This window comes from Macaca mulatta, chromosome 12 (genome assembly GCF_049350105.2).
Source record: "Macaca mulatta isolate MMU2019108-1 chromosome 12, T2T-MMU8v2.0, whole genome shotgun sequence".
NCBI lineage: Eukaryota > Metazoa > Chordata > Mammalia > Primates > Cercopithecidae > Macaca > Macaca mulatta.
Window position 1 is genome coordinate 67,135,145 of NC_133417.1, and position 13,747 is coordinate 67,148,891.

Sequence of the window (13,747 nt, forward strand, 5' to 3'; positions counted from 1 at the left end):
TGTACTGTTGAAGTGATTTATTCCTGTTGTTTGTTTTGGATTAGACCAGAAGCAACAGGCCCACAGGACTGGAAGAATCAGGGAACCACAAGTGAGGAATTAGGGCATTGACTAGGAGAACAGATGTGAAGTGAAGAAATGAGCTGCTGAAATAGCTGTGGTGGCTGAGCAAGAACAAACCCACAAGTAGACTTGGCAAAAGAAGTGGAAACTTCTGGTCCTTTTCAGCTGATTCCGTATATTGTAGCATCTGCTAAAGGTAGCTGGGTTGATACTTCAATGCTACACATTACTAGTCACTCAAAATACCTTCTGGATTAGGGGAAAAAATACAAGGCCATCTTGAAGGTAATATCCTAGAAAGATTTATGCAATGGAAGCCCAGCAGTGTACAATATGGCAAACGGAGAGTTGGCAGGAAGAGTTTCAAGGGCAAGCTTTGAAGAATGCCCATTATATTCTTCACTCTCCATATTTCTACTGGAAATGCAATCAGTGGTTACCTTTCTCCTAGTCTGTAGGGTTTGTGTTATTCATCTTTTTACTTGAGGTAAGCCCCACTTCGGTGTTAAATAAGGAATGGTTGATCCCCCTGGCTCAGGGGAACACCTTATAAAGAACACTGGTTTACATTGTTATTTAGTGGAAATGATGGAGGCTTCCAAAAGTAGATGTCTGGGGGGCTAGAAGAAGGGGTGGGGAAGAGTTAAAATGAAATCCATAAATTCTAATGAAGCAAAGTGGACTTAAAATCAGTAATTAAGTTGGTGAGTGGAAAAGAACATTACCTAACCACAAGGTGGAAAGGGCAGAAAGAGTAAGAAGAAAAACTTTCACTTCGTTCGTTTCTTTCTTTCTTTTTTTTTTTTTTTCCAAAGTAAAGTCTCTCTGACCTACCTGTTACAAAAACACTTGAGAAGTTTGGAAAATGCTGACTCCTAAGTCCCACTAAAGAATTACTGAATCTAGGGACCATCTATGGGGACAGAGGCTTGAAACCTTCACTTTAATGACTTTTAAGCCTTTAAAATTTGAGAGCCATGGTTCTGCTCTTCTCTCTCTCTTCCACAAAGCCATTCCTGAATCATTTTCTGGAAGTATTCTTTCCATTCCACTTACGCAAGACAGAAGACTTCTGAGGAAAAGAATGGAAATTAAGTTTAGTGGAAAGAGGTAGCATGATGCAGAAGGAAGAAAGCCCTGAAAACAGCTACTGTAGCCACTTACTTCTTGTATACCTTGGACAAGGTCTGAATAATCTCAATGCTCTCATTTTCCAGATTAATAAAATGAGGATAATGTTAACCTATTATAGGGTTGTGAAAATTAAATGAAATAGAGGGTGCCATATTGTCAGTACTAAAATTTCCCTGATATTTCACCCATCCTTTTATTCTAGAAGGAGGGTGCAGTGGCAAAGGAAGACCAGTCGACTCAGAAGATAAAAGTTCATATCTCATTTCTGCTGTTTCTTGGCTGGATGATCCCTGAATTGCCAATTAAAGTCTTGGAACTTCAGTTTTCTGATAGGAAAAAATGAGAATAATAAAGACTACCTTATGGGGTCGCTGTGTAGATTTAATAAGATAATATATTTGAGAGTGCTTTATAAAGTACAATAAAATATTAATTATCATATTATCAACATATATCTCTCATCTCTCTTCTAGACTATATTCCTTGAGGACAAGATCTGCATTTGATTTGTCTTTAAATACACTCATGCTGAATGATTTAATTAAGAATCTCTGTATTATGGAGTGACATCGCACCACAAAATCTGCCCATAAAAGGTAAGTCAAAAATCTTCAAAAGAAGCAGCACCTTCTGATGTACAGAACAAAAATAAGTTGTCACAGGAGATAGCAGGTGCTGGAAATCCTGATACTTGCTCTGGGTGGTGTTGACTTCCTACTGAAGGACACAGAGAAAGCCAGATGCAAGTCTGACATGGCTAATTGGGAGGTGTGTGGTCCTCTTGGAGCCTTTTCCTGAGATGTGACAGAGTGCCTGCCAAGACTAATCAAACCCAACTGCTACCCACTTCTGCTGAATCATATGGGGCTGCATTGCAGCATCTGAAGGAACCTGGGATTTATCTCTCATGATGTTGAAGCCCTAGATAGGAAATGGAAAGTCTGGGAACACAGGTGGTGTTTTCATTTCTCCCTGCATTCGAAGGCTATAACTTTGGAAAGGACGGAGGAAGGGAGATGAAAGTAAATGGTTTTAAAGAAAAGGATTTCTCTTTTCTAGATCAAGGGTAACAATATCTTGTTGTTGGGGCAAACACAGGATTCAGGTTACGTAGACTTATTGGGCCAGAGGTGTTCTGACTCAATCAAAAAGAATTAAAACTGAAATTAATTTAAAATTCAAAAAGATGGTATAGTAAACAATTATGACATAGATGGAAGAATTAGTGGAGGGATTTCTAGTAATTCTAAGGAGAAAAACAATAGAAAAGCGATAAGGAATTAGAGTCAAGTCCCCAGGTGTCCACACAACAATGCAGTGAATGTGAATAATTAATGAGGATCAATTAACATTTACACATAGCCATAAATGTGCATTCCTAGGAATCACCTAGATCCAATGCAATGAAAGATTCCTGGCTAGAATATAGCATTGAGAGGAGAAGGGAATATTATAGAAGGAAAGATGCATTAGACACATACAAAAATATGAGACTTGAAAAGATCAATAGTTAAAGAAATAAACCTAAGTATTTGAATTTAGGCTCAAAAACTGACTGCACAAAAATAAATTAAGAATGTTCTACTTTAAGAGATTTTCAAATAAAAAAGAACTGCAGATTTTGAATTTATGACAAGGTCCAGATAAGTCTGTGGATGCCAGAGGCAAACACGGTCATAAGCTGAGTGTCACATCTCATCTGTCCTACGCTGTGTACTGGTAAGATCTTATCTGTAGTATTTTGTGCAACTCTGGACACCGCATTTAAGAGTGTCCTAGAAAAACGTCTGAAGGAGTATGAGCACTAGGAATGATGACAGGTTTAGAAACCATGTTATATGGAAAATAGTTAAAGGAACTGTGGACATTTATTCCAAGGGACAAAAAAAAAAAAAATGTAACTTAGGAGCCACATGATACTGCCTTCTCGATGTGAAGGGCTGTCATTAGGCTGGAAAATTAAGACTTCGTGTGGTTGCAGAGGAAGGAACTCTAACCGGTGATTGTGGGATTCCAGAGAAACAGATTTGGATGAATACAAATAGGGCTTTCTAACAGTGTCAGTTGTTCAAAGAATGGCTGTCTTGTTAGAAGGCGGACCTCCGTGATATTAGGAAGTTACCCTGTAGAAGTGAGAGAACCATTCTGCAAAGGAAGAAAACTGAATCTCGAAGCCCCTTTTCAACTCTAGTAGCCTATGACCCCGTGACCAAATAAGGAAAATAAAGGAAGTAGTTGAATTAAAACTAACTCCTAGGTGTGGGGGCTGCATGCTTTGGAGGAGGTGGTATTACTAACAAAGAGACAGGTAAATGGGGAAGAAGAGCCTTTGGGAGGGTAGATGGTGAGGCTGAGTTTGAGAAAATGGCAGATGCTCAAATGGTTTCAAAATTATCAGTTTAAGTAGCTTTGAATCCAGTTAACGTGGTTCTTTTCTCTGGACTTGGCATTTAAGAGCCTCTCTGATTATGTTACTCAGTTTCATGAGTTATGAAGGTGAAGAGAAAGGAGCAGGAGAAAGCTAGTATTTCAGAGTGAAAGAAAGAGTCATTACTAGGCCATATATAATCCAACTGAAATTTCAGAGCAGGGTAGTTATTATTTCATTCATTTTACAGATTAAGAAATTAAAGTTAGAGAAGTCACTAATTTGTCTAATTCAAACTACCGGTAGGTAGAAATAGGATTCAAACCTATTTCATTAAAAAAAAAATCCTGTACAAAGGGAATATATGCAAGGCTATTGGCAAACAAATTTGAATGTGTCACCATTACTAGCAAAAGAAATAAAAGTGTTTTAATAGTGAGTATACAAGTATAAAGGAGAGCTCTTTGGACTTAGCAGATGCACACAAAATGCATTTGGAACTACATGATAGAAATCATTCAAATCATGGATTCTAAGTACTGAAAAACAGGATGTAACTAAAACTTTTGGCATAATAGAAATAAAAAATAGAATATTTTACAGTCTACTGCTTTTTTTTATAAAGGAATAGATAAGAATGAAAAAAAGACTTTCTGATGGCGGAAAAGTATACTCATTTTTGTTCCATAAAATAGTAAATATTCATATCCCCAGTTCACATATTTATAAATTAATAAACTCATTTATCTGAATAAAGCTCAAATAACTAGATTTTGTTTTACAGGGAAGCAGACATATTTACTTAGGAAGATGGCCTTCAAATACCCTAAGATATAAATTATTGAAGGAAAACTTCAGTTACATTTAATGTAATATGTGTGTGTATATATATGTATATATGTGTGTGTGTGTGTATATATATATATATATACTTCTTGAGCATTTTAAAATCTATTTAACTTGATTTAGACATCAAACATTCACTTAATTTTATCTCCAAACCGCATTATATGTATTCTGGATAAAGAGGACTTGCCATCTTTGACTAAGGGTCAACAGCTAAAGAGAAAGTAAAAAACAATATTTGATCCTTGATTCCAGTGATATTTTGGGGTCATTCATGTTCATTTGCAATGATAAATTAGCCAGTTAACCTTAAAGTATATCTGGGTTAATATAACCTGTGACCAGATAAGGGAAATAAAGGAAGCAGATGAATCAAAACTAACTCCCAGGTTTTGGGGCTACATAAGTTATAGTTATTTGGTATAATGACCTAGTTTTATTGGAAAATTTCTATGTTTAGGTTCATCACTTAGATATTACATATGCCTAAAAAAGGATTAAAAATAAAATAAAGAGCTTATTTTGACATTACTTTTAAGTAAACTGAACATGTGTGAGTCAATGCCAAAAATGCCATCATATAAAAGTTTCAGAATAATACAATGAAAATGAACAACTTATGTTATATGTTCTTTGAATACCTTATTGACAAGAACGATAACTTTTCCAGGCTCAGATGCTTTTTTCTTCTTGTCTAAGTGATCCTTGGCAATGTAAACGGCCACTCTGGTTTTTCCACTCCCTGTAGGAAGGCAGATGATGATATTCTTCCCTTCCAAGGCTGGTTGGGCAACTTCCATTTGGTAAGGCCTGAGCTGGAGTTCTGGCTCTGGGGATGCTCTTGCTGCCACATTCTCTTCATCTGAAGAAGATCGAAAAGAAAAATAAGAGAAGGGACAACAAAATAACAGAGCTTAGGAAGCCTGAAACTGAATGTAGGCTTCTTCTGCTTTAAACTCCTTTTCACGTGTGGTCCAAACCAATTCATTTTCTCTTTTCTGTACCAATGAATGTCTGCTCTCTACATTTGCAGAATACAACCCAGGATCCCTCTCACAGAAGGAGTCGGGGGGTGTGGGGGTGCAAAGGGAGTCAACTGATTAGAGGACTGGGAAGGAGCAACATGGGGGAGTGTTTTTGCAGAGTGGGTGAAGCCAAGGCAAATCTGTAGAAAGGGCTGTGGTGCGGGATTGGCAGGTATGGTTGTTAAGGCATCAGGCTTCCCATTTCTTTGTGGAGCCATTATGCCCTGCTTGTTTCACCTAGCCCTTCCACCTACAAAATCAAGAGGAGCTGAGAAAGTAGGAATCATTAGTCCTCCCAGTTCCTTATTTCCCCTTATTTTTTATTGCAAAGAAGGTATTACGGCTGATACTACTTTCTTTCATTTGTGGAAACTTTATCTGACAATCAAATACCAAAAAGCACACATACACACAAACACACACACACACACACACACACACAGACACCCTATCTATCTCAAGTTCCTTTTTCCATCTGAGGCAACTACGTTGTACAGAAGTGATATTTAGAGAGTAGGGGAAAAAACTCTTCCTATGCTAGCCTTTAATTGGTAGGTTTCCCTTAAAAGGTAAAATATAATTTTGTTGGTTTAAACTAAATTATGACTAATTTTGCCATTTAGTTGTGAATTGTGATCTTTATTACTTCCTTATGTTTATGGCTCCAGATATTCCTACTTTTTCTAAAATCCAAAGTATAATATATTGAAAATATTTTAAATTAACATGGATTTTAAATTTAAAATACTGATAAAGTAAGTTCTAACATAAACTTTATGAATATTAAAATAAAATTATTATAATGTATCTTGTTTTAGCTAGAATATATTTTATTTAGAAGTGAACATATTTAACCTATATTACCAAGGGAAAAAGATCTAAAAATGCATAGCTTATAATGTGAAATGAAGTAAAATAAATATTACACCAATTTAAAAGCCCATCTTATGCCTTATATAATCACAAGAAAAAATGAATAACAGTATTTACCAGTATTTCATCACACATGAAATAACTTCTTTTTCTTATCAATGATTGCAATAAAACTAAACTAACATAGTCCCATTAACTTCAAAAAAACTTGCTGATGGCTCCATTTCAGCCCCTGGATAATTCTATTTGAGTGGGTTTTAACTTGTTGTGATAGTACTATCTGAACAGGTAGGAAAATTCACACCAAATTCCACTTAGGATCATCTACTAATCTGGCAGGAAATTTGCCTTCTGTATGGATGAGTAAAAGCAGATGCAATACATTTAAGCTATCATTAGATCATCTGCTGATTCATTCAATATGATTTTTATGAAAAACTCATTTAAAATCACCAGCATTTAAAATATACTTTTATAAGTTTGCATGCTTGTTTTGAACTCTACATTATTTACAATAAGTCATCTTGTATTATATTTATGTAAGGCTCTGATTTATTTAAGAACAATGTTACCCCTCTGTAGCTTTTATAGATTATCAAAACCTTGATATTTCACCTCTATTAAGATCATTTATCACCTAACTTTTCCAAAAGAGCCAGTATATTTGCAAAGGAAGATGCACTATAAAGTGTCTAAACAAAGACTCAGAAATTTACTACCGCTAAATTTTTATTTGATCTAGGAAGTTTGTTAAATATATCAATAAATCCTCTTTGTTTAATTTCATCTAAGGTACATTTTTGCATAGATTTTAAGAATACTAATAAAATGATGCTTCCTTCATAATAGTTGCAGAGTAAACTATTAAAAGAGTACATTTTAATAATGATTTCCCCCATTTTTCATGCTTACGACTATATCCTTGGATAAGAAATATTAACAAGAGAAACATATAGTGATTTCCTAAATCTCTTTCCCGAGAATATAGAACCAAATCAAATGAGTAAAATATTAATATTACTCATGCATTCTAAACATTTATTATGCTGATACATTTAAGAAGAGTTAGAATGTTAAAAGGACTATTGTGTTTACAATTTAACTTCAGAACCGAAGTCATGGGGTTTTACTGCTACTTAAGTAGGCATGTACCACAAATTTATTCTTCAGTCAACATTGACTGGACACCTATTATGTGCCAGGCACTCCCAATAATATAGTTGTTGTCTTGAAGGACTTCAGAGTGTGGGGCACTATACCGCTGTTACATATATAAAAATACCTGGTTAGACAGATAGCTCAATAATCTTCCATATTTTTGATTTAAGACTAGGAGATTTGATAGGTGGCCCTAAGTTTAAAAAGAAGCACAGTGTGGATACAGAAAAAATTAGAGTTGGATTCAATGTGAGACTAGCATCCAAAGAATAAAAGCTGGGTGAGTGCTAAATATTCAGCCTGATTCTTGCCTTATCACATCCTCTGACATAGGGATGGAAGAATTTATCCACAGAAGCAATGAAAAGAGAGTTTTCTCTTCTCTGTCACCAGAAGGAGAGAACTGGGCTGGTATCAATGAGCCAGGAGCCAATTTCCTTTATAAAATAAATGTTTGGGTTTTTGTTTGTTTGTTGTTTGTTTGTTTTTGGCTTTCTCTGAAAAGCATAATCAATTAAATGAAAATAGCATTTAAAATATGCACAAGCTTGAATAACACTGTGCCCTCCCTCTACAACAAGTATTGATTAAAGACTTAAAATTATATTATACCATATAAATGGTCAAAAAAGAAAATCAAATAAGGCTTAAATAATAATATTCTATTGGAACTACACCATGTGGCAAATTTCATTCTCACATTGATTTTGACAGCTGAGTTATTCTTGGAGAGAAAAGGTCTGTCACCGCATGTGTTTGAAATCTACAAAGTATTCCTTTACCTATAGTATGTAACCACAGAAAAATACACCATTCCAGCTGGACAAATATTAATAGGCATTATCTTGAAATAGTAAGGAAACACTTTCTACATATCAGGCAAATGTGTATTGCCAAAAATATTGCCACTTTTTGAGAGGCAGTATATCTTTCTGAAAATGGGAAACAGAAAAAAAAACCTTTCATAATATAATTAGAAAATTTGTACTTTAAAAGTACTGGTAATTATGTTTACTATGGCATAACACTTCCACAAAGGAATAGAACGTGATTGCTTTAGGTCACACCTTATGGCCCATATATGACCTCTGGAGGAGGAGGAAGGACATATAGAATAAAGTCCCTTTTGATGTCAGCTTCAAAGATTAAAGCACAGTTGCAGATTCTGTAATATTTTTCAGTGCCTCAATATGTGTTTAACAGTTCACCAATTTATCCAAACCTCCTTTTGAATTGATTCCTACTTTAGCTTATACCAGGCACTTGTGGGCAAGGAATTTCATAATTTTACCATTTCAGAGATTGACTACCCACTAGGCAAAGTAATTCTTTGCTCCTAAGTACTGATCCATCTAGAACTTCAAGTGGTGTTCTTTCAAATGTGTTTGTCTTCAAAAATGTATTTGCCTTGAAAATGTATTTGCTTTTCAAAAGTAGATTGCGTTCAGATTTATCATGTGTTTCATGCCACATTGAGGACTAAAAATCAGCAAATACATTTGTTAACAGCTCTAAATAGGCAAGATGCCCTGCACATAGAAGGTACACATTAAATATTTATTGAATGAATGGACATTGTTGAAAAGCCCTTACTTAGACGAATGAAAATTAGCATGATCTCCAAAAACTTTAAACAACCTATAAAGATGTTAAATATTAGCTAGAGTATCTATTTTGAGTTCTAGCATAGCATGTAATAGAAATGTTAATTATTAAATTGAACAATTTTATGACAAGGATAGAAAAAACAAATATAATCCAAAGAAATAAGCACATGGCAAGAACTCAATAAACACTGACTGAATTGAACAGAAAATGAATTCACCCTTTTAAATGAAGATTAAAGTTGTGAATGACATTTGATGAATTGGGTTTCCTCAAACTAATTCGTTCTAAGGGATTCGGGAGTGTCATTGTGATAAAAGGATATATGAAAAAAGAGGTGCTACAATCTAATTTGGAAAACATTTAGGATTGATGACCATCTTTCTATAAACTATTTTGCCGCCTTAGGCCTCTTGTGGATATCAATTTTTATAATTCTTCTGACAATGCAGGATAATCTGAATTATATAATATATTCTTAGGGGAAACAACTCAATCACAAATGAAGAATAAATTAATCTGTTTCTTAATTTATCATTTTTCCAATGCTTCTTAGCTGGCCCCTTGCAAAGCGTTTTCTTTTTGTTTGTGATTTGTTCATTTTAATTGTGAAATACTTCAAACACTTAGACAAATATAGAAAGGTATATAATAGACACCCACTAACCCATCGCTACATTTAATAATGTTAACATTTTAGCTTAGTAGTCATCATGGAAATACACACTCAAAGAAAAGAAAGAACAATTTGAAATCTATCAGACTAACAAATCAGGAAAACTGATAACAGAAAGTACTAATGAAGGTGTGGGGAATTAGGAAGAGGCGCACTCATTTATTGCTGGTAGAATATACAACTGATTTGGAGAGTAATTTGGGAAAAACCTGGTAAAATTTTCATTTGGTGACCGAAATATTTTGCCTAATATCAAAAGATATTTATATAAATTTGACTTCTTTTACTTATATATGTAATTTCTAGTTAGTCATACTTCTCATATCGATAGTATCAATTTTTTATTAAAAATGCACTTTAATTTAAAAAGTAGAGTTTGGAAGTAAATAAATGTACCAAATTGAATACAGTCTATTTAAATGCAGTCAAATTAATTGAAACAGATCTCATAAATAAAATAGATGACATGACTCTATGGAATGTGGCATATGCCAGATCAAAAAGATACGTACTGGATCAAAATTAGAGAGTTTGGTTCTAAGACTTTTGTAAGTTACACTTTTAAAGAAAGTGAATGGCAAAGTTCCAAAACTATTTCACTGTAGAAAAGAATTGCTTTAATTGCATAAATACATTAGGGAGGGTATGAACAGCCCCCATGCTTCCACTATATGGCGTCTTATTTCACACTTTTTAAGGTTTACACAACAGTTAGGCAGTACCTGAATCACTTCCCATGGTGCCTGAATCACTGCCCATGTTGCTGTTATGTCCAAGACTTTCATCTAAGCAGCTGACACTTCCTTCTGCCAAACTTGTGTCTGATTCTGCAAAGGAAAACATTTTAAAATATTTTAAAAATATTTCTGAGAATAAACGTATTTTAACTGCACACCTCTACAGCACACAGTACATACAGTTCAATTCAAGTGGGGAAGGCACACCCAGACAATTATGAATAAAAGGTAAGCGCTTCTGGCAGGCTACATTAAAAAAATCCACTATGGATGAGCAGCTGCTGGGTAGTGATTCAAATACATATTACCTACTTAAAGCACTACACATCCAATATGAGAGCTAAAGCAAATTCCTAAGGGTTTATAACTTTTGTTGTCCTGCTACATGTAAATGTTGCCCAAGAAAACAATATTTAGGTTTGATATGTCTTCTAAACAAAAGTAATACATAGAAACCTTTGAGCTCTTTTGATTCAAAATGATAGGGAATTAATGAAGTATAAAAAAGTAATAAAGTACCTGGATCTACTGATCAGTTATGAAAATGATTGTTTGGCAATAAACATAAATGTAAAATCTTAAAGAAAATTTGTTCAAAAAGAATATCACTAAAGTCTGGCATCACAGTTGTACTAGAAGCTCATGTGAGGTTGGAAATAACTGTTTTTCTTTACTATAATTAGACTAAGCCTCTATCAAAGAGTTATGGTTAATATGGATGGATGGCAGTGCACATCCTTCATTTATGAATCCCGACATTCTGTTTTCAGAACTCAGGATCAATTCTTTTTGAAAACCTTCTTTCCCTCAAGGGAAGAATTCTTTTCTTACAGTTTATTTCCAAACACTTAACACAATCTCATTCTCAAGCACCAGAACTACCATTAAACTGGTAAAAATAAAGCAATGGTGGTTACTAATATCGGCTTTGGAATCAGAAGGACTTGCAAAATTTGCTATCCACTTTGTTCTGAACCTAACAAGTTCCCCTTATTTTAAAATGAGGCTAATCCCACTTACTTCACAGCCCTTGATAACCTTTGAGTAACATTAGGTACAATAAGCTCTTGGCACAGGACTTTAGTTGCTGGTGATTAGAAAATGAAATAAAAATCAAGAAATGATATATTCCTAGGATAGGAGTTCCATTAATGTTCTTCTTATAATTAAAAATATTTTATAATATTTATGCTTAGATAATATTTCATCCTAAAGCCCCTTAACAGACCAATGAGGTAGCTCTTAGCTATTTAAAACTAGTTTGAGTGTCATATTTAGGGCTGGAAATAAAAATGGATGAAAAAATAGACACATAGTGTGTTTTAATAAACTTCTCTGAAAAGAGATGATATAATACTCAAAACTGCAAATATTTCCTTTTTCCTTAACTAGTTAATTTTTTCAAGTCAGCCATATTAAGGTATAATTTACTTACTAGAAAGAGTACTCTTTTTATGTTTATAGTTTGAGAAGTTTGACAAATGTATACAGTTTTGCAACTTTAAAGAGTTTGACATATGTATACAGTTATGCAACTACCATCATAATTAAGATATTTCCAGCACCCCAAAAGTCTCCTCAAGCCTTTTTGTAGTAAATCCCTCTGGTTATCTGATCTGGTTTCTGTTCCAATAGTTTTTCCTTTTCCAGAATGTCATATGAATGGATTCACGCAATGTGTAGCCTTTATGTCTGTCTTTTTAAACTTAGTTTATAATAATTGTGATTCATCTATGTTGTTGTGTGTATTACTAATTTGTTCCTTTTTATTGCTGACTAGTATTCCACTGAGAATCTGTGACATTTACATCTCCCATCCAATTTGGATGAGCCTATTTAGTTTAAGAGCTATAACAGAATTATAGCCAATGCCAATCAAATATGTAAGATATCTTTCTTAAAAATTAAAAGTAAGCTGATAAGAAATTTGTAGAAAAATTCTCAATGGACACACATACTGTTTAAGTATATTAGCACAACATAAATATACTAATGTGAAAATACTGTGCTTATCAGTTGTCACAGATTAGTTCTAAAACTCAGATTTGAGGAATCCCTTATGATCACACGGGAAAACCTGCATATCTCACTGAGAGATTTAAAATATGGCACTTTGCAATTCCCAGAGGTATGTCTTGTTAGAAGCTCAGAGGCGAGTGTAGGATAGAACTGTCAAGTAGAAGAGCGTTTTGGGCAGATATACTGATGAAAAGAGAGTATGATTTGTAAGCAAAAGGCAAGGTGTAAAATGAGATGGGGAAAATGTCATCGTAAGAATAATTCTAGATCTAGAAATATAGGCTAAGATTTTTGAGGCAAAAAAGTGAATTTTGACATGCTTTTCATTTGCTGTTTTAAATGTAATATTGAGAACTGAAGAGAATATAAAAATTACTGAAAAAATACTAACAATTATCTAAAATCTAAGACTGTATCATTAAATTTTCCAAGTATAATAGAAATAAAAATTATATTTGATTTCCGCTTCATTTTCTAATCGCTATCAGTTAAACTTTAATCTTAAACCTACTTCATCTACATGTAGAGTCAAGATTTCTCCCAAGCTTTGTTTTAACATCCATAAGTTTTGGGAAGGAGCTATTTATGCAATGTGCACGAATAATTGATGAATTGTTTTAAAAGTTGCTACCCAAAATAGGGTATTATTAATAAAGTCTATTATCTGGATTATTTTGATCTAACAAACCAATCAGCAATGTGTCAGGAAGACACTGAACTCAGATATTTCACAGATGTAATGTAAATTTCATTTTAATCTCTCAACATTCTATGTGGTAGATACCCATTATCTCCTGTTTTATAGGTGAGAAACCAAGGCTCTGAGAGGTTAAGTGGTATATCCAGATCACACAGCTACAGTGGGGCAGAATCCTTATTTCTGCATCTAAGTCCAGTGTTCCAGTGCTTTTTCCCCTAACACTAAGCATGGCTGATGATTTGGGTGAAGTTTTGTCAACACAGTGTTAAGAGCTGTGGTGTTGTTGTTTTTTAACAGCAAGAGACATTTTCATTGTATTGTCACATTTTCTATCCATCTTGAAACAGAGCTTATCTTTCCAAGAAAAGAACTTAGAGAGACGATTTTACTTTGCTAACATTTCTGGTTTCGTTGATAGATTTTCACTAACTTTACATTTAAGCGTCCACACTTCTTTTTAAACTTTTTTCTGCACTCAAATAAAAAGAACACCTCTGTTCTTGTTACATAAAATTAATTGCAGTAATCCTGTAGAGATTATTA

At 34.0% G+C, this 13,747-nt stretch overlaps 1 protein-coding gene across 1 annotated transcript in view; it reads right to left on the minus strand.

Annotated features, from left to right (window-relative positions):
- The window catches only part of IFIH1 (interferon induced with helicase C domain 1), a 51,163-nt gene that overhangs the window by 15,980 nt on the left and 21,436 nt on the right, over positions 1 to 13,747 (minus strand). Inside the window, 2 exon segments of the mRNA NM_001047123.2 lie at positions 5,053 to 5,273; positions 10,471 to 10,575. Coding sequence (NP_001040588.1) covers positions 5,053 to 5,273; positions 10,471 to 10,575 — 326 coding nt within the window.